Source organism: Rana temporaria, chromosome 3 (genome assembly GCF_905171775.1).
Source record: "Rana temporaria chromosome 3, aRanTem1.1, whole genome shotgun sequence".
NCBI lineage: Eukaryota > Metazoa > Chordata > Amphibia > Anura > Ranidae > Rana > Rana temporaria.
In genome coordinates this window covers 463,821,792-463,844,444 of record NC_053491.1, presented here as the reverse complement: position 1 = coordinate 463,844,444, position 22,653 = coordinate 463,821,792, and the positions used below count along the sequence as shown (strand labels likewise).

The window sequence follows — 22,653 nt, the reverse complement described above, 5'->3', positions numbered from 1 at the left end:
CTTCATCCTGAAATAAAAGGAAATACAATTTTTTGAAGAGTACTTTGGCTAAATTTTATTTTATGTGAGGTCATTTTGTGTTTCTTTTAACCCAATTTGATTGACATTACATGCTGTGCGTTGAATATCTATACTTTAGATATTTTATATCTCCTACTCTGTCCACTTTTAGGTGATCCCGAAAACCGTTATCTTCAGAGAAGCCAATCGCAACTCCAATAATGAATAAAAACACCGGTCAAGGTGTTTGTGCTGAACGCCTTGTCCAGCATCCAAACCAGAGTTGCACACCAGGATGACCTCCAAGATCAGCAAGTACAAAAGAAATGTTGATGACCACACACACCGAATAGATGTCAAAACTTTATTGTTGCATATCAAATATAAAGAGATACAATTATGACAGCACTTCGAGCATAAGGAGATGAATGTCAATGCGTTTCACGAAAACAACAGCACTTACTCATAACACCAATCTTACATCCAGCTTACAATAACACCTATCCCACCTCCACCTAATAACTGTACTTCCACTATCTCTATAAGTTTACCCCCACAGGTACTACCTTATAACCGCCTTATTCTTCCTCTTAGATTGTAAGCTCCAACAAGCAAGGCGCTGATACCTCCTGATAAAATTGTATTGTAACTGTACTGTCTGACCTTGCATTGTAAAGTGCTGTGCAAACTGTTGCCACTAAATAAATTCTGAATAAAATAATAAGAATTATAATAATAATATGTATGACACAATATCAATAATGAGCCTATAAATCTTATACAACCTAAGTAGAAGCTAAGGCAGATAAAACTTTGAGCTCAATTTAGCATGTTGAAGAAATAAAACACATTACACATACACACTGAATAAGCTATCTTTTATAAATGTTGTTTCTCATTAGAAATTCTTTAGTGTTCATTTCGGGTCTAAACAAGATGATAAAACATTTTGGGAAAAACATGCAGGTGATAAGAGCCCAACTGGAGGCCAAGATGGCGAAGATCTCCATGGCCACCATATATTTGCCCTGTGCACTGAGGGATGCTGGGATGTAGGATATCCAGACACTGAGGAAAGCTAGCATGCTGAAGGTAATAAACTGGGCCTCATTGAAACTGTCAGGAAGTCTACGAGCCAGGAAGGCAACAATAAAACTAACGGAGGCCAGAAGAAAGAGGTAACCCAACATGGTCCAGAAGGCAACGGGTGATCCTTCATTACATTCGATAATAATTATTCCAGGTTTAGATTGTGTGTTGTATTCTGGGAAGGGAGGAGCAATACACAACCAGACTACACACAAAACAAATTGTAAGAATGAACTCATTGCAATGACCATGTAGGACACTTTTGGGTTTGCCCACTTTCTGAGATTACTGTCTGGCATGGTGGCTATAAAAGCAAATATTACAATCAAGGTCTTGGCCAAAACACATGAGATGCAGAGAGCAAAAATCATTCCAAAAGCAATCTGACGCAGGAGGCACCTCTCACGCTGAGGATAACCAATAAAAATTACAGGGCAGAGAAAGCACAATGAGAGGGAGACCAAGAGAAGACAGCTGATATAATAATTGTTAGCTTTAACTAAAGGGGTTGCCTTAAACTGTATAAAAAGTTTCATAACGGCAACTGAAACCAAAGAGGAAATGATGCTGATGGCAGTTAATGTTTGTCCCAGTGGATCTTCATTTGAGAGATACTCTATAGGTTTCAGAAGGCATCTGGATTTCTGAGAATTTGGCCAATGATCCCACTGGCACTTCAGGCAGTTGATTGTGTCTGAAAGAAAATTTACAGGCAAAAAAAAAATGTTACTTATGTTTTTAGCGTATAGCATCATTTCACCATTACAACAGAATTAAATTTTCTGATTTTAAAGTGTAAGTGAGTTTAATAGTTCTGAGTGCTAATAAATTAATAAAGAGCCTGCAATGGTCACTGAATCCCTCATGCCCTGTACACACGATCGGTTCGTCTGATGAAAATGGACCGATGGGTCAGATATCCGATGAAGTTGACCTTCTGAGTGGACATTCAGGAACGTCCCTCAGAAGGAGGGGGGTCGTGCACGCGCATTCCCGCGCAGCGGTGCAATCCCGATGCACGTGTGTCACCCGGACACGGTGCATCTCAGATCGGCAGGCGGGCTTTGTGATTGGCCCTCCTGATCACATGACGGCCTGGCCAATCACAGTCGTTATGTGATGTAAACAGAGAGCCGGTTGCTAGGCGATCGACTCTCCTCTCCTCACACAGAAGTCATCGGTGAGGAGAGTGGATCGCTGCAGCCGGCTGGTGATCAGTGAGTGTGAGCTGTTTTTTTACAGTTTTTTACTCACTGATCACAAGTCTAGTGTCCCCACAATATAAATCACACAAAGTAAACGCACATGTCCCCAAAACACATGTCCCGATATAGTAAAAACACCTGTCCCCCACATATGTAAGAGTAAAATCACATGTCCCAATGATCATTTGCACACATGTGTCCGTGATCACCTGCGCACATCTGTACATGATCATTTGCGTAAATATGTCCGTGATCACACAAACCAATTATTATACACTTAACGGTATTTTTTCTTACCAAAAACATGTAGTAGAAAAAACTTTGGCTCAAATTTATGAAAAAAAAACGATTTTATTGGATTTCTTTTAAAATAGAATAAAAAAATATTGTTTTTTCTTTAAATCTCCGCTCTTTTTTTTTAAAAAATAAAAAAAACGGAGTCGTGAATAAATACCACCAAAAGCTCTATTTGTTTGAACAAAATGATAAAAATGTCATTTGGGTACAGTGTAGCAGGACCGTGCAATTGTCATTGAAAATGCGAGAGTGCTGAAAGCTGAAAATTGGTCTGGGAAGGAAGGGGGCAAAAGTGCCCGGTATTAAGGTGGTTAATGGCGTCCAAGAGCTTTCCAGGCTAAATAGATTAGTAAAGTATGACTCTGGTAAAAATAGACTTGAACATTGCACATTTACCTGTCTGGTTGGAGATCTCTCCCGGTGGACAGGGGACACAGTCATGACAACAGACAGGTTGTCCACTTATGGCAACCTTACGAAATCCTGGAGGACAGCTCTCACTGCAGACTGAACTCTATATTAATAGAATGTGATACAAAATCATTAGTACACGTTGCAGTTCCTGGTGTGCTTTGAGTAATAAAAACTGGTTTATTTAACAAAGTAAAGCCTTCTAAGAATAGGAGGTATCGAAATTTCTAATTTCGTGTTTGAATATTTTATTATGTTTTCATAAGGCATAACAAAAGTTCATAAGAATAGTACCATTCATATTAGTACAACACAATGAAAATAATAAAATATAAAAAAGCAGTTAAAACTATGCTTCTCTCGTGAAGTATATAGAACCAAATGTAAGGAGTATTCCTAAGGCCGCTTACACACGATCGGTTAAACCGATGAGAACAGTCTGTTGGACCGTTTTCATCGGTCCAAACCGATCGTGTGTGGGCGTCATCGGTTATTTAACAATCGGTTAAAAAAAAGCCAACTTGTTTTAAATTTAATAGATGGATTCCTAACCGATAGAAAAAAAACGATCGTTAGTAGGCACGACCATCGGTTAAAAATCCACGCATGCTCAAACTAAATTAGGGGACGGGAGCGCTCGTTCTGGTAAAATTAGCGTTCGTTATGGAGATAGCACATTCATCACGCTGTAACAGACAGAAAAGCGCGAAACGTCTTTTACTAACACAAAATCAGCCAAAGCAGCCCCAAGGGTGGCGCCATTGGATTTGAACTTCCCCTTTATAGTGCCGTCGTATGTGGTTTACGTGTCCGTGTTCTGACACGATCGTTTTTTTAACCGATGGTGTGTAGGTGCGACTGACCATCAGTCAGCTTCATCGGTTAACTGATGGAAAAATCCATCAGACCGTTCTCATCGGATGGACCGATCGTGTGTACGCTGCCTTAGTGCGACATTTCAATTATCATAACAATTTAGTGATGTTATTCTAGCTCTCAATAATAACAATCATATATAATCAAGATAGGAGAATATACAAGGTAATATTTAGTTATAGCGAAAATGGAAGAAGATAGCGTTTGCTCGATATAGCGGGTCAAAATAACCTAAAATAGTTAGAAGGAATGAATGAACTATTCCAGGCCCAAGTTCCAGCTAATTGGCGTTATCTGGAGATTAAGTTATATTCCTAACTATCTCAGATGACCCTTGTTTTGATTGGTTAAACTTGTTTGTAAGAAAAATAAAGGAAAACTAAACCAGGTAAGGGAACAATAGAGTGGAAAATGAGCAATACAATTCTCCCTGTATATATACTGTACCATATTCTAACCTTAACTTCTACATTTCGCAGCATCAAAAATTGTAATATTTAGTCCAGTGTTGGTGACTTAGGTCACCTGTAGCTTACATTTCCCTTTCATAGCGGAACTTGGTTGCCAGTTTTCTTTTGTTGTGGCTTGTCCTCTCCAAGGTTTGATGTGTTGCCCATTAACACCATTATTGTAAATCGAGATTACTTGTTGGCCTTCTTGCATACATTTTTTTATAACCTCCATTATTTGCTTATCAAACTACAGCTTGCTGGATGTGTTTAATGTGTTGTGTCTAATAAAGTCTAAAGTTTTTATTTTTTGCGCTATAAACAAATGAAGTGTGGCAATTTTGAAAAAAACACAATGGGCTACATTCATAAAGCCCGCCGTAACTTTGTGCGGGCGTAGCGTAGCGCAGATACGCTATGCCGCCGTAACTTAGTGAGGCAGGTTCTGTATTCAGAAAGAACCTGCGCCCTAAGTTACGGCGGCGTAGCGTAAATGTGCCGGTGTAAGCGGGCCTAATTCAAATTGTGAAGAGGTGGGCGTGTTTTATGTTAATAAAACATGACCCCACTTAATGACGTTTCTAACGAACGGCGCATGCGCCGTCCGTGAACGTATCCCAGTGCGCATGCTCCTAATCACGTCGCAAATAGTCAATGCTTTCGACATCAACGTAATTTACGCAAAGCCCTATTCGTGAACGACTTACACAAACGACATAAACGACGGAAAATTCGACGCTGTCCCGACGTTCATACTTAACATTGGCTACGCCTCATATAGCAGGGGTAACCTTACGCCGGAAAAAGCCTCACGTAAACAACGTAAAAAAAATCCGTACGTTTCTAAATTGGCGTATCTAGCTCATTTGCATATTCTACGCAGAAATCAACGGAAGCGCCACCTAGCGGCCAGCGTAAATATGCACCCAAAGATACGACGGCATAGGAGACTTACGCCGGTCGTATCTTAGCAACATTTAAGCGTATCTCAATTTGAGCATACGCTTAAAGATACGACGGCGCAGATTCGGACTTACAACGGCGTATCTACTGATACGCCCGTCATAAGTCTTACTGAATCTAGCCCAATAGCTTTTACTTTATGCTATAATAAATATCCCATTTTTTATTTTATATTTAATTTCCTCAGTTTAGGCTGATATGTATTCTTCCACATATTTTTGGTAAAAAAAAATGTAATAAGCGTATATTGATTGGTTTACGCAAAAGTTATATGGCCAGATTCACGTACGGCGGCTTAAAGTTGTGCGGGCGTAGCGTATGTAATTTACGTTACGCCGCCGTAAGTTAGAGAGGCAAGTGCTGTATTCACAAAGCACTTGCATCCTAAGTTACGACGGCGTAGCGTAAATGTGCCGGCGTAAGCGCGCCTAATTCAAATTGTGAAGAGGTGGGTGTGTTTTATGTAAATAAAGCATGACCCCGCGTAAATTACGTTTTGAACGAACGGCGCATGCACCATCCGTGGACGTATGCCAGAGCGTATGCTCCAAATCACGTCGCAAATAGTCAATGCTTTTGACGTGAACGTAACCTACGCCCAGCCCTGAATCGACTTACGCAAACGATGTAAAAATTTAAAAATTAGACGCGGTTCCGACGTCCATACTTAACATCGGCTGCGCCATCTTTTTGGTGGATTATCTTTACGCCTGAAAACGCCTTACGTAAACGGCGTATCTTTACTGCGACGGGCAAGCGTACGTTCGTGAATAGGCGTATCTCGCTGATTTACACATTCTAGGCGTAAATCAGCCTACTCGCCCTAGTGGCCAGCGTAAATAGACAGCTAAGATACGATGGCGCCGGAGGTCGTATCTTAGCTACATTTAAGCGTATCTCAATTTCAGAATACACTTAAATATACCACGGCGCAGATTCGGAGTTACGACAGCGTATCTACTGATACGCCGGCGTATCTATACCTGAATCTGGCTAAATAAATCTTTTGGTAGATAAAGCAGCTCTCATATACTGTATCTATGCATCTGCATATTTGGCTTTTTGTGACCTACTTTTAATCTGCTGCAATTAAGTTACAATTAAAGCGGGAGTTCACCCTATAAAAAAATTTTCACCTTAGATTGATGCTCATTTTGTCTAGGGGAATTGGCTAGTTTTTTTAAAATCGAAGCTGTACTTACCGTTGTAGAGAGCGATCTTCTCCGCCGCTTCCGGGTATGGGTCTTTGGGACTGGGCGTTTCTTTTTGATTGACAGGCTTCCGACAGGCTTCCGACAGTCGCATACATTGCGTCACGAGTAGCCAAAAGAAGTCGAACGTCGGTGGGGCACTATACGGCGCCTGCGCACCGACGTTCGGCTACTTTCGGAAAATCGTGACGCGATGAATGCGACTGTCGGAAGCCTGTCGGAAGACTGTCAGTCAAATAGGAACGCCCAGTCCCACAGCCCATACCCGGAAGCGGCGGAGAAGATCGCTCTCTAAAACGGTAAGTACAGCTTCGATTTAAATAAAAATAGCTGATTCCCCTAGACAAAATGAGCATTATTCTAAGGTTAAAAATTCATATTTCCGGGTAAACCTCCAATTTAAGTACCTGGGATTGGACAGGGAAGCAGCTCCTCTCTCCTCCAATCAGCATTTTTTTTTGCACATGAGCACAGCAGCCCGATGTATTGGCTCTTTGTGCTGCTTCTCTTTATTCCAGTCTGCGCTCTGCTTTACAAGGGACCGGATCTGTATTATTTTATGCCTGAGTTCACATTTAACAGTATCCAGTGTCCAGATGAGGGTACCCTGTATAAGTTTTAGAAACTTGTCTTTTGATATATAAAAGAGAACCTTCCACGGGCGGTGGTATCAGTGGGGAACATAAATAGTTTCAAGAAACTATTAGATAAGCACCTGAATGATCACAACATACAGGGATATACAATGTAATACTGACATATAATCACACTTGATTGGACTTGATGGACTTGTCAATCTCACCTACTATGTAAATATATATATATATATATATATATATATATATATATATATATATATATATATATATATATATATATATATATATATATATATATATATATAAAAGGAATGGCAATTTCTAGTTATATGTTTATTCATACCTGGTGATCTTCTATTGACCACACAATGGCACTTGTGTTTATGGTAAAAATTTCTCCTGGAGGTGCTGCGGTGTCATAACTTCCAATCTTGACTTGTTGTATTTTACCTTCTGGGCTCAGCTGCCAGTTCACTATGTCATATGCGGCAGGTGGGTCACCATTTTCATCAAAGTAGAGTTCCCTTCCATTACTTTGCATATATCTCACCGTTTTCATATAGTACAGGAGCTGTTGCATGGTAGGGTAGAAAAAAAAAAAGAATAAAACATTTTTATTTTATATTTTTTTTAAGCCACATTTATGGTTCCTGGTTTTGCATACTAGTTGCGGCCATTTTGGTAAGTGTAAAGCCTCATACACACGATCGGACTTCCAACTGACTTTTACATGGATTTTGCTCCGAATGGGCATTGGCCGTGAACTTGTTCTACATACTGTACACATGGCAGGACTTTTTCTGTCAACTTTCACCAAATCACGTGGTTTTTCAGCTCTTTACCGCCACCCTGTTGGCAACTTCTGCTATTGTTGTCTGATCTTTAGCATTGGTTCTGAGCATACGTGTTTGTACTTTGCACTTAAGTCTGATGGACTTGTGTACACACGATTGGATTAGCCGACGTAGGACATTTGTTGCCGGAAAGTTTGTCTGTTTGCACAGCAAACATTTGTCCGATGAAAAACATAAAAAGTTTGTCCAATGGAGCGTACACACGGTCGGATCATCAGATAAAACAGATCCGTCGGCCATTTTATGTCAAAAAGTCTAATCGTGTGTATGGGACTTAACAAAGGTGTATAGCTGGTCATCTGACAGGACTAGCAAACATATAATAGCAGAATCATCTCCATACTGGGGTCTGCAAGACATCTTGACTGATCCTATATTTCCATCTGTCTGATAGTCTTCTCCAACCGTGGAGACCACCTACAGGCATGGCCAAAAATCTTGGCACACCTGCATTTCTGTTAGATAATGCACCACTTCACCTAGAAAATTGTTTGCAATTACAAATGTTTAGGCATTCTCATGTTTATGTGTTTTGTTTGTATTGGTATGACACAAAAAGTGGAGAAACAAAAAGCCAAATCTGACAAATTCCATGCAAAACTCCAAAAAATTGACTGAACAAAGTTATTGGCAAACCTCAACTTAATATTTGGTAGCACACTCCTAGGAAAAAATAACTGAAATCAATCTCTTTCTGTAACCATCAATGAGATTCGTACACATCTCTACAGGAATTTTGGACCACTTTTCTTTTGCCAACTGCGCCAGGTCTCTCAGATTTAAAGGGTGCCTTTTCCCATCTCTCCACAAGTGCTCTATGAGATTTAGATCTGGTCTGATTGCTGGTCACTTCAGTACTCTCCAGCGCTTTGCCTTAAACCATTTCTGGGTTCTTTTTTATATTTTTTTTGGGTCATTGTCCTTGACCTTGACCTCTGACTGAGACACAACTTTCTGAAATCGGGCCCTACATTGCACCCCAGAATATTTTGGTAGTCTTTAGATTTCATAATGCCATGCACACAATCAAGACATCCAGTTCCTAAAGCAGCAAAGCAACCCACAAAACCTCAGTGAACCTCCACCATGTGTGACTTTAGCATAGTTGCCAACATTTGCCAACATTTGAAAAAAAATTCCAGGGACACTTTGCAGCACAGCTATTAAGCTCCCGAACCAAGTCGCGAACAATGGCTCCGCATCTTAAAGGGGACATACCTGGACGCCCATGTGCACAACCGTGCCATTCTGTCGCCGTACAGCGGTTGGCAAGCGGTTAATCCTTATCAACTGTCATTGCATGCATGCATTTTGTAAACTAAAAAAAATATTTCTTAGGCCCGGTTCACACTGGTGCAATGCGAGAACCCTGCGAATCCACTGCGGGTTCCCGCATCGCACCTGACACGCATGGCAGTTCACACTGCCATATGCGAACTGCTAGGGAGTGTCATTATATGTTAACGACACCCCCAGTTCAGCTTGCGTATCGCACTTCCAACTGACAGTTCAGACTTGAATCAGATTGCATATGTGTGAACACACATGTGATCCGATTGTGGTCCGAACAGAAAAAAAGTCACACCACACAGACATCACATGTAATGTGAACAGCAGTGTGCTGCAAATTACATGCAATGTCTGGCATCGCACAAGTGTGAACCTGCCCTAACATATGATTGTGGTTCATTACGCTCTATCTCCCATTAAATGTATAGGCCTCATATTCATGCACAAACTTAATTTCTTTAATTTTGCAGATTTTTTTTTTTTTTTAACTTCTAGAAGTATCTCACTGCACTAGTAAACTGGGATACCAATAACACGATTTACAAAAGCTCAATTAAAAAAAAAAAATATATATATATATATATATATATATATATATATATATATATATATATATATATATATATATATATATATATATAGCTCTCATGGAGGTAACTAAAAAAAAAACTAATATTAGAAAAACATGATGAAAAGATGACGTATTATTGAATAAATAGTAAAACGATTGTATATTCATATATAGTATATAGGAGACTTTGTTTTTCTTTTTGCAAAATCCAAATCAATGTGTGTTCTAGAGGTTAAAATATATATCATTGACCCCCGATATCTGTATATATAGATATTGGGGGTCAATGATACTAATATTAAGTCAATATTACTTAATCTTTCATCATGTTTTTCTAATATTAGTTTTTTTTCTGTTACCTCCATGAGAGTATATATATATATATATATATATATATATATATATATATATACTGTATATATAAATGAGCTCTCATTGAGGTAACATGGAGGGAGCTAACAGAAAAGCTCAATTGTCCGACACCACCAATAACCAAATTAATAAATTACGGTTTTGTGCTGTTTATATTTATGAAACAAGTGACCTACCTTGTGGCAGCAGAGGCAGGCACTGTGACTGGAGTCGGCGGGAAAATAGGAGGTCAGGTCTGGTCTAGCACGTGGCTTGGCTGGCTGCGCTGCTCTTTTCACAGTAACTGACTCCACCCCCTGGGAGCAGGCTGAGTGCCTGGAGCTTGTCACTCGAGCACGTAGCCAACGCCGCACCCGCACGGCCGCAGAGACTCTCAGACTACAACTCCCATAATACATAGCGGCGCACGCGACGTCACATGACAATAACAGTCATGATTCAGTCATTCAGCGCCGCGGACGGATCGCGGACAGCTGCGGCGGCCATTGTTTCGGTCTGCGTTCCCCACTAGCCGGGAGAAGTCCCAGCAGGCTAAATTAGCCGGGACTAGGTCCTATTTTCCTATTTGACTGGACTGTCCCGTTAAAAAAGGGACAGTTGGCAAGTATGCTTTAGGGACTTTATTCTTTAAAGGCCTCATTTGCTTTTTCTGAAAACAGTAGAATGATGGGCTGTACCAAAAATATGTAATTTTATTTTATCTGTCCATAGCGCATTGTCCTAAAAGGATTTTTGCTCCCTCATATACGTTTATGTTTCTGTGTCAGCAGTGGGTACTCCTGGGTCTCCTACCATAGCATTCCTTCTCATTCAGATGGTAACGTATAGTGCGAGCTGACACAGTTGTACCCTGTGCCTGAAGGTCAGCTTAAATTTGTCTGGAAGTTGATTAAGGTTCTTTATCCACCTTTCCAACAGTCCTTTGTTGCAATGCAATCTTTGATCAATGTTTCTCTTTCGTCCACGCCCAGGGAGATTAGCTACAGTGCCATGGACTGTAAACTTCTTGACAATGTTTTGCTCAGTGGACACAGGAACATTAAGATCTCTGGAGATGAACTTGTAACAAGGGGTCAAGTCCTGGGGAAAAAGTGTGGGAACTCACCCAAGATTATTATTATTATTATTTAGGTACTTATATAGCGCCGTCAATTTAGGCAGCACTTTACATATACAGTGTACATTCACATCAGTCCTTACCAGGGGCGGACTGACAACTCATGGGGCCCCCGGGCAATACAAGATTATGGGGCCCCTGGGCTTACAGGTCGCCACCACGCCAGGAGGCAGTGCAGAGGCAGGGCAGCTAAAATCTCGTGATTTTCACATCAAAAGCATGTCAGTTTCGGACATGGCCGATCCGCCCTATAGGCTCACTATGCAAGCCGCTTAGGGCCCCGCAAAGCTGCGGAGGGCCCTCCAAATTACTAGAGGCCCCGCCTGGTGAGAAGTCATTTTCAGCCCCTCACCCTGCTTCTCAACTTGCTGGCTGCATGGGAGAAGAGGTAAGAAGTCTGCACCCCCCGCTTCTCAGTTTAATGTAAGATATCATTTCCGACAGCAGAACACCCCCGTCGGCAGTGACATGTCATTTTTGGCAGCCCCCCCGCTTCTCAACTTTAATGTGACATGTCATTTTGCTTAGGGCCCCAGGGAAGTCAGGATCGGCACTGGTTTCGGACATATCAGGGACAGATGTAAAAAAACAGAGATTTTTACATATTTTCCCTGGTTTTACCTGAGCCTGGCAACCCTGATGGGGCCCCCTAGTGGCATGGGGCCCTCGGACAATGCCCGAGTGCCGCAATGGTCAGTCCGCCCCTGGTCCCTACCCTCAAGGAGCTTACAATCTAAGGTCCCTAACTCACATTCATATACTGAGGCCAATTTTAGGCAGAAGCCAATAAACCTACCAGCATGTCTTTGGAGTGTGGGAGGAAACCGGAGTACCCGGAGGATTCCCCCAGCTCAAAAAAAAATGTGTGTGTATATATAATATATATACATATATATATATATACATATATATATATATATATATATATATATATATATATATATATATACACACACATACACTATGAAAAATTATAAACGCAACACTTTTGTGTTTACCCGATATTTATCATGAGCTGAACTCAAAGATCTCAAAGATCTATAACTTTTTCTATGTACACAAAAGGCCCATTTCTCTCAAATATTGTTCACAAATCTGTCTAAATCTGTGTAAGGCCCCTTTCAGACTGGGGCGGGAGCTGCGGTGGCGGTATAACGCCGCTAAAAATAGCGGCGCTATACCGCCGGAATTGCCGCGGGTATCAGCCGCTAGCGGTGCGGTATTAACCCCCGCTAGCGGCCGATAAAGGGTTAATACCGCCCGCAATGCGCCTCTATAGAGGCGCATTGCGGGCGGTATTGCCGCGGTTCCCATTGTTTTCAATGGGAAGGAGCGGTGAAGGAGCGGTATACATGCCACTCCTCTCACCGCTCCAAAGATGCTGCTGACAGGAGATTTTTTTGTCTCCCGCCAGCGCATCGCCTCAGTGTGAAAGCCCTCGGGCTTTCACATTGAGTCTGCAGTGCAGGAGTTTTTCAGGCGGGATAGCAGCGCTATTTTTAGCGCTGTACCGCCTGAAAAACTCCTCAATGTGAAAGGGGCCTTAGTGAGCACTTCTCCTTTGCTGAGATAATCCATCTACCTCACAGGTGTGGCATATCAAGATGCTGATTAGACAGCATGATTATGGCACAGGTGTGCATTAGGCTGGCCACAATAAAAGGCCAATCTAAAATGTGCAATTTTACTGTATTGGGGGGGGGGTCCGAAAAACCAGTCAGTATCTGGTGTGACCACCATGTTCCTCACGCAGTGCAGCAAATCTCCTTTGCATAGAGTTGATCAGGTTGTTGATTGTGGCCTATGGAATGATGGTCCATTCCTTTTCAATGGCTGTGTGAAGTTGCTGGATAGTGGAAGGAACTGGAACACACTGTCATATAGACCAATCCAGAGAATCCCGAACATGGGTGACATGGCTCAATGGGTGTCATGTCCAGTGAGTATGCTGGCCATGCAAGAACTGGGATGTTTTCAGCTCATGATAAATAGGGGCAAACACAAAAGTGTTCCGTTTATAGGAGGAGCGGCCGCACACCTCATACCGGCCACAGCCAGGTCTGGGCCATGCTGCTAATGAGAATGTCGTTCCTGCTGTGCAAAAAGTAGAGGAACGATGCTCCCATGTGTTCTCGTAGGACTCAAGCCCTGCTTGTAACCTTGAGATCGTCCATGCTTTTCCACAATTTTTCTTCTCAAATCCTCAGACAATTCTTTGCTGCTCTTTCTCTTTCCCATGCTCCATGTGGCACACAGAGACACACAACAGAAAGGTTGAGTCATTTTTTTACAATTTTAAATGGTTGCCGGTGTGATTTCTATATTGTCAGCATCTGTTAATTGATAGAGGTGAGTTTAATTACAAATTAAAGGAGCATCACAAACTTGGAATGCAATTATTTCTTGCAATTTTGTGGAGGTGCCAAACATTTTGTCCAGTCCATTCTTGGAGTTTGTGTGGAATGTGTCAAATTTGTCTTTTTGTTTCTCCACTTTTTTGCGTCATACCAATACAAACAAAATAAATAAACACGAGAATGCCTAAAAATGTATAATAGCAATTTTCTGGGCAAAGTGGTGCATTATCTGACAGAAATGTAGGGGTACCAAGATGTTTGGTCATGACTGTATCTTAAAACCACACACAGCGCTAGATTCAGTAAGAATTTTCGACGGCGTATCTATTGATACGCCGTGTAAATTCAAACCTGCGCCGGCGTATCTTCTTTCTGTATTCAGAAAGCAAGATACGCCAAAATTAGGCTAAGATCCGACTGGCGTAAGTCTCTTACGCCGTCGTATCTTAGTTGCATATTTACGCTGGCCGCTAGGTGGCGCTTCCGTCGATTTCAGCGTAGAATATGCAAATGAGATGGATACGCCGATTCAGAAACGTATGTGCGCACGGCGGATTTTTCCGGCTTTTTAAGGCTTTTCCGGCGTAACGTTACTCCTGCTATATGAGGCATAGCCAATGTTAAATATGGACGTCGTTCCCGCGTCGAATTTTGAAAATTTTACGTCGTTTGCGTAAGTCGTTCGCAAATAGGGCTTTGCGTAAATTACGTTCACGTCGAAAGCATTGACTATTTGCGACGTGATTAGGAGCATGCGCACTGGGATGCGTTCACAGCCGGCGCATGCGCCGTTCGTGAGAAACGTAATTTACGTGGGGTCATGTTTTATTTACATAAAACACGCCCACCTCTTGACAATTTGAATTGTAACTTAGGGCGCAGGTTCTTTGTGAATCCAGCCCCAGCCTCACTTAGTTACGGCGGCGTAGCGTATCTGAGATACGCTACGCCCGCACAAACTTACGGTGGGTTTTCTGAATCTAGCCCACAGTCTTTAAAAGTTGGCTCCTCTCAAAATACCCCCCCACCCCAGGAGGGGTATATTCTTTTTGAAGGAATATACAAAATATTTATACATTTACAGAGAGCTCACAAGTATGCTCAAACACAACAATCGTTCTGATAACTTCCAGACAACTGATCCAGGTTTACTGGAACTAGTTGGAGAGTTCTCTCTGTAGATATCCTTTTTTTCCACTTTTTTGTAAATTTAGTAACACAAAACAAAATGCAAAAAGGGTCACATAGAAACTATGGCCCAGATTCACAGAGAGCGGCGTATCTCTGTGCGGGCGTAGCGCATCTCATATAAGCTACGCCGACGTAATATAGAGAGGCAAGTACAGTATTCACAAAGCACTTGCTCCCTAAGTTAAGGCGGCGTAGCGTAAATGGGCCGGCATAAGCCGGCCTAATTCAAATTAGGAAGGTAGTGGGCGTGTTGTATTAAAATTAGCCGTGACCCCATGTAAATGAATTCCCGAACGAACGGCGCATGCGCGCGCATGCTCAGAATCACGTCAAATTTACGCCCTAAGATACGACGGCTCAATGGCAACGGCGTGAACGTAACCTACCCCCAGCCCCATTCACGTACGACTTACGTAAACAATGTAAAATCCGACCGCAGTTCCGACGTCCATACCCTAACATGACTTAGACCAGCTATTTGGTGGTTTATCTTTACGCCGGAAGTACGCCTTATGTAAACGACGTAGCTTACTGCGACGGGCGCAAGTACATTCGTGAATCGGCGTATCTAGGTCATTTACATATTCGACGCGTAAATCATTGGAAGCGCCCCTAGCGGCCAGCGTAAATATGCGCCCAAGATACGATGGCGTAGGAGACTTACGTCGGTCAGATGGAGCCAGAATTCAGGCTTATCTCATTACAAGAATAAGGCGCATAGATACGACGGCGCATCCATGGACTTACGCGGCGTATATAAAGATACGTTGGCGTAAGTCTTTGTGAATCCGGCTATTAATACCTATATGCAAGGTAAGCTTTAGACAAAATAGACACCAAATGAAAAAAACTGAGAGAACAATACCTGCCAAGGTTTTAAATTCCACACATCTGCACAGTTTGCATCAGCAAATGGGCCTTTGCCTTGAGGGCATTTTTGAAGATCTTCCAAAGCTTTGGCCACCACATGGACCGCAGTGTAGAAATTATAGGGGGACCTTAGCGTAGAGAAATCCGTTAAGCTGTTTTGTATCTTGTCTAGTTTTTCAAATCCCGTGCATTCTCCTTCTGAGGTCTCCAAAGCTGATGTTAAGGTAAAGTTATGGGCAAATGTGCATTTATAAGTGTTCTCCCAAAATACCTTAATCCAGTCTCCACCGATAGAAGTGAAAGGATTGATCTTGTTGAGAAACTCTTTAAAGTTTGGCAGTGTCCCACTAGAGAAAGTCAGTCCAATGGTACCAGTAAGAAGGTTTGTATATTTCTCAAAAGAAACAAGGTTCATTGTTGACCATGCTTCACTGGCAATTAGTATTTTCTTGGGAGCATTTTGTCTTGACCATTCACCCAAGATAATGTTCAGATCAGCTTCATTACAGAAGGCCACCACGACTTTGGCAGTAGACCTTTTAATCACATTTACTATATGTGGAGCATTACGATCTGGTTGGTTCATTAGAATGTTTTCACTGTACGCCACACAAGCCCCAGCCTTGACTATATCTTGTCTGATCAGTTGGATTCCTTGTTGGCCATAGTCATCATTTGTAGCAATAATTCCAACCCATGACCAACCAAAATACAAGACCAGTTGTGCAAGTCCACGAGATTGGAATGAATCACTCGGCACTGTCCTGAAAAAGGACGGGAACTTTCTCCGATCGCTCAACAGAGGACTGGTTGACCACTGGCTTATCTACAAGCAAAGATTACTTTAAGCTGATAGTCATAGTGAGAAGAGAAATATTGTAACTTTTCAGATTTCTTTTTACAGCTCAATGCCAGCTGATACATATAATGGAGACACTTTGACAGGTTTCTTTTGCTTCAGTGTCTTCCAGTACCGATAGCAAAAGGACCCTCTTATTTCTTGTCCTGGGGTCACCAGAATAGGAAGATATAAGAAATCTCCCTAAGGAGGACACAGACAACAAATAAAAAAATATAGCATTTATGACTCTTATGCCCTGTAAACACAAGCAGAATTTCCGTTGGAAAAAAAGGTGGATGCTTTTTCCGACGGAATTCCGCTCAAGCTTGCGCCCGCAGCAGGAGAGCCAGCACAGGAATTTGTGTGTGTAAACACACAAATCCCTGTTCTGTCAGGGGAGAGGAGACATATTGTTTGTTCCTACTAAGTAGGGACAATGATATGTCTCCTCCCCTAGTCAGTCCCATCCCCATACAGTTAGAACACACCTAGGGAACACACATTTAACCTCTTGATCGCCCCTGCCAGTGACATTTATACAGTAATCAGTGCATATTTATAGCACTGATCGCTGTATAAAAGTCAATGGTCCCAAAAATGTGTCAAAAGTGTCTGATCTGTCCATCGTAATGTCGTAGTACCGCTAAAAATTGCAGATCACCGCCATTACTTGTTAAAAATATATATATAAAAATGCCATAAATCTTTTCCATAGTTTGTAGATTCTTTAACTTTTCCGCAAACCAATCAATATACGCTTCTTGCGATTTTTTTCACCAAAAATATGTAGAAGAATATACAGTATATCGGCCTAAACTGATGAAGAATTTTTTATTTATTTTTTCAATTGTAGTCCTGGGATTCAAGATATATGAAAGGGGTTTCAGAGTAGTGTTCCGAGTAGAAAAAATGTGTTTTTGTTTTTTTACAGGTTTTGTAATTCCTGGATCAGGGTCTGGAGTCTGGAGACTTTAAACCTTATAGCAAGAGCAATAATTCTACCACTGGACCTCCTCTGTAACTCTAAACTCTGTTACTCTAAACTGGTAACCTGTGTCGCCTATGGAGATTTTTAAGTGCCATAGCTTGGTACAAAAACAAATGGCAACAACTGCCATTTTATTCTCTATGGTCTCTGCAAAAAAGAAAAAAATAGATATGTATATATATATATATATATATATATATATATATATATATATATATATATAATGTTTGGGGGTTCTGAACAATGGGCCAAATTCTCAAAAAAGCTGCGTAACTTAAATTTCAGCAGTTAAGTTACACTGACTTAAAATTTCTACCTAAGTGCCTGATCGTCAAAGCACTTACCTAGAAATTACATGCCGTGTAACTTAAGTGCCGCCGTCGTAAGGCGGTCCTCCTCTCCTGGGGGCGTTTAAAATTTAAATGAGGCGCGCTCCCGCGCCGGCCGTACTGCGCATGCGTGTGACGTCATTTTCCCGACGTGCAGCGCGCAAACGTAATTAACGCCGGGCGGCTTTGAGAATTTCGACGGGACACTAAAGTTGCGACGGGTGAAAAAAAAAAGACGCGCCGGGAGAACAAATAATTTAAAAAAAAAATGACAGCGTCGCTCAGCATGTATTCCTGAGAGGGAGAACTCCATGCCAATTTTCAAAGAAAAAACCGGCATGGGTTCCCCCCCCAGGAGCATACCAGGCCCTTAGGTCTGGTATGGGTTGTAAGGAGACCCCCTCACGCCGAAAAATTGACGTAGGGGGTCCCCCTACAATCCATACCAGACCCGTATCCAAAGCACGCTACCCGGCCGGTCAGGAAGGGAGTGGGGACGAGCGAGCGCCCCCCCCCTCCTGAGCCGTGCCAGGCCGCATGCCCTCAACATGGGGGGGTTGGGTGCTCTGGGGCAGGGGGGCGCACTGCGGGCCCCCCCACCCCAGAGCACCCTGTCCCCATGTTGATGAGGACAGGACCTCTTCCCGACAACCCTTGCCGTTGGTTGTCGGGGTCTGCGGGCGGGGGCTTATCGGAATCTGGGAGTCCCCTTTAATAAGGGGGCCCCCAGATACCGGCCCCCCACCCTAAGTGAATGGATATGGGGTACATCGTACCCCTATCCATTCACCTGGAGGCAAAAAGTAAAAGTTAGTAAACACACAACACAAGGCTTTTTAAAATAATTTATTATTCTGCTCCAGATGCCCCCCCTGTCGTTATTAGCTCAATTACCAGGGGGGGCTTCTTCTTCCACTCTCCGGGGGTCTTCTTCCACTCTCCGGGGGGGGTTTCTTCTTCCGCTCTCCGGGGGGGGGCTTCTCCGGACTCCGGGGGGCTTCTTCCATCTTCTCCCCTCTTCCGCTGTTGACTCGGCGAACCCCGGTTCTTCTGGAGATGTCCGGTGCCTTCTTCTTCAGCGCTGGCTGCCTGCTATCTGTGTGTGTTAGCTCAATTTCAAACAGGCAGCCGGCGCGGTCTTCTGTGACGTCAGGGTCGTCTGTTCTTCTCCCCTCTTCCGATGTTGCCTCGTCGCCTGTTGTCACTGCAATGATGGAAGCGCGCCTTGCATCCCATTTATATAGGCATCACCGTCCCATCATGCTCCGGCAGGTACCCACGTGGTGGGTGCCTACCCACGTGCACCCACCACGTGGGTACCTGCCGGAGCATGATGGGACGGTGATGCCTATATAAATGGGATGCAAGGCGCGCTTCCATCATTGCAGTGACAACAGGCGACGAGGCAACATCGGAAGAGGGGAGAAGAACAGAAGACCCTGACGTCACAGAAGACCGCGCCGGCTGCCTGTTTGAAATTGAGCTAACACACACAGATAGCAGGCAGCCAGCGCTGAAGAAGAAGGCACCGGACATCTCCAGAAGAACCGGGGTTCGCCGAGTCAACAGCGGAAGAGGGGAGAAGATGGGAGAAGCCCCCCGGAGTCCGGAGACCCCCCCCCCCCGGAGAGCGGAAGAAGAAACCCCCCCCGGAGAGTGGAAGAAGACCCCCGGAGAGTGGAAGAAGAAGCCCCCCCTGGTAATTGAGCTAATAAAGAAGACAGGGGGGGCATCCGGAGCAGAATAATAAATTATTTTAAAAAGCCTTGTGTTGTGTGTTTACTAACTTTTACTTTTTGCCTCCAGGTGAATGGATAGGGGTACGATGTACCCCATATCCATTCACTTAGGGTGGGGGGCCGGTATCTGGGGGCCTCCTTATTTGAGGGGACTCCCAGATTCCGATAAGCCCCCTCCCGCAGACCCCGACAACCAACGGCAAGGGTTGTCGGGAAGAGGTCCTGTCCTCATCAACATGGGGACAGGGTGCTCTGGGGTGGGGGGGCCCGCAGTGCGCCCCCCTGCCCCAGAGCACCCAACCCCCCCATGTTGAGGGCATGCGGCCTGGCACGGCTCAGGAGGGGGGGCGCTCGCTCGTCCCCACTCCCTTCCTGACCGGCCGGGTAGCGTGCTTTGGATACGGGTCTGGTATGGATTGTAGGGGGACCCCCTACGTCGATTTTTCGGCGGAGGGGGGGTCTCCTTACAACCCATACCAGACCTAAGGGCCTGGTATGCTCCTGGGGGGGGAACCCATGCCGGTTTTGAATTTAAAAATTGGCGTGGAGTTCTCCCTCGGGAATGCATACCAAATGTCGTCGCTGGAATGGGCCTTTACAATGTGTGACTAACTTTCCACATTATAAAACCAGCCCTAGTTTTGCGCAGGCAAATTCGGAACTTAGGCAGAAATCACAGTGATCAAATGCTTTGAAAATCTGCTTAAGTCCTCATTTGCATACGCAAAGCTGCATTTCAATGAGAAATGCCCCCAGTGGCGGATGCGGTACTGCATCCTAAAATCTGACCGTGTAAGTGTCTTACACATGTCAGATTTTCTGCCTAACTTTGGAAAAAGCCATTTGAGAATCGTTTCCAAAGTTAGGCACAGGGATACGCAGGCTGAACAGCAGTTAAGTCTGCGTATCTCTTTTGGGAATTTGGCCCAATTTTCTTAAAAAATAAATACAAAAAAAGAAGATTTTTTACTTGTAGGAGAGAAATGCCAGAACTGGCCCGGTGGGGAAGTGGTTAAAGGGATCCGTTTGGATCAAGTAACTGGTTCACTAATACCCTGGACTCTACTTTATTGAAATTTTAATGTGTGACAAGCCCACCAATTGGATTTCACCATCATTGTATACCAAAAACACCCATTAATGGACAGTAACCTTCAAACATACAGATGCCAAGAACATGAGTTTAGTAGGTCTGATCAAGCTTTAAAATGCCTTAATTTGAGTAATGACTAGACATGTGCACAACAAAAAAAAAAGTTTTTTTTTTTGTTTCCTTTCTTCTCGTTCCGTAGGTTCGTAAAGATTCGTAATTTCTTAAGACACAAGTTTTCCTATTCGGACCCGTTCATATTTCGTAAAACGCAAGTTTTTCTATTCGGACCCGTTCGTATTTTCGTAACAGTTTTATTTTTGTTTATACTGAATGATTCGTAATTCTGTCTAATTTATTTTCGTTGATTCGAAATTCGTAATTTTGTTAGATAATAATTTTAGTTTAATGGATTTGTAATTTTGTACTTTTGTAAATACATCGCAACACGCGGCTAATCCATATTAAGATAGACTTTCTCTTAAGCCCCGTACACACAGTCGGAATTTTTGCCAACAAACTTCAAAATGAGCGTTTTCCAAAAAAATCCGACCATGTGTACGCTCCATCGGACAAACTTTTTCTGTTTTAAAAGTCTGGCCAACTCTCTTCAACAAAAATCCACGGAAACATTTGTTTGAAGTCCGATCATGTGTACGAGGCTTTACACTGTACAATGTGACTCAGCACAAAAGAGATAAGCTGATTGGCTAAGATATTAAATAAGATTATCACTCACTAACTACACTGCCCAGTGCCCATTCAAAAGAACGATATGAGTGCACAAATTTACGAACAGACAAAGAAACGGATTTACAAAACGCACAAATGAAAATACGAACATAGAATGAAAATACGAACAGACAAAGGATTTAAAATGCGGAATGCAAATCGTTCGTTATAGATGTCATTTTTGTTCTTTTGCTGTTTCGGTGTTTCGTATTTTAGTAAGATTGTCCAATCGTACGTTCGTATTTTCGCTTGTTCATTACTTTGCTTATTCGTAATTCCGTAATTTTTGGATTTTGGTTCTTTCAGCTTTTCGGATGTTCGAATTGATCTGAATGTACGAATACTAACAAATTCGTACGACAATCTATTCGTTACGAACGGGAACGCACATGTCTAGTAATGACTTTAAGCAGGAAAAGGATTTATCGGTAAATACAAATTGTATAGGGCAGCCATGTAAGTGAATGGGTAATGGCGCTGCTTATACTTTGTGTTTGAGTGTCCACAAGATGTCCTATGTTATAAGACGATGTTATATTTGTAGGGGAGCTCCAATTACTAGGAGAGACCAATGAAAGTGGGTCTCCTAGACCTTCTTATCGTTTATCCAAACGACCAGGTGCTACCCTCTGTTATTGCTTATAATCAACACTGGTGACCCAATGATCCGTTGGTTCTTCCAGTGAAATTGGTGCGTGTGTTTCAAAAGGAGTGTGAAGGCAGCCAGTAGATTAAATTGCAGTTCTGGTAATGTCCTATGTGCTAGGTGTCATAGGTGGTTCCAAAGTGTAACTTCAGGGTGATGATATGTGCAATAGGTGCACAGATCCAGTGTTCCGTGATATCCAAATTAAAAAATATATATATAAAACACAAAAAATATATATAAAGTGTCCCCCAGGGCACTATAAGTGAAAGTTCAGGGTTTACCACCCTAAAGTGACTGTAAGATTAAGTGTCAACCAAATTATATATGAATTGTTAGTGCCTTATTCCAGGACACTGTGCAGGCAGGAAGTAATGGTTGTACTGTGAGCCTTAGTGTGAGTCACCTCTACCAAAAGATGAGTTAAAAAATGAATGTAAAGAAAAAATAAAGAAAAAGAACAATACAGTCTGGTTGTGACCAACAACAATTATTGTCAAGTCCTAAACCAGAAATTAAATATAGAGCGACAATTGATTGATATGAATATATACCATCCCTCGATA

General features: G+C 42.7%; 1 protein-coding gene across 1 annotated transcript in view; it reads right to left on the bottom strand.

Moving 5' to 3' along the window:
- Nucleotides 1-770: 770 nt before the first annotated feature.
- Nucleotides 771-22,653, bottom strand: part of LOC120930598 (extracellular calcium-sensing receptor-like) — a 33,568-nt gene continuing 11,685 nt past the window's right edge. The window contains exons 2-5 of the mRNA XM_040341773.1: nt 15,718-16,548; nt 7,444-7,671; nt 2,988-3,105; nt 771-1,783 (exon numbers count right to left, since the gene is read on the bottom strand). Coding sequence (XP_040197707.1) covers nt 873-1,783; nt 2,988-3,105; nt 7,444-7,671; nt 15,718-16,548 — 2,088 coding nt within the window. The 3' untranslated portion in view covers nt 771-872. The remainder of the gene's footprint in view (nt 1,784-2,987; nt 3,106-7,443; nt 7,672-15,717; nt 16,549-22,653) is intronic.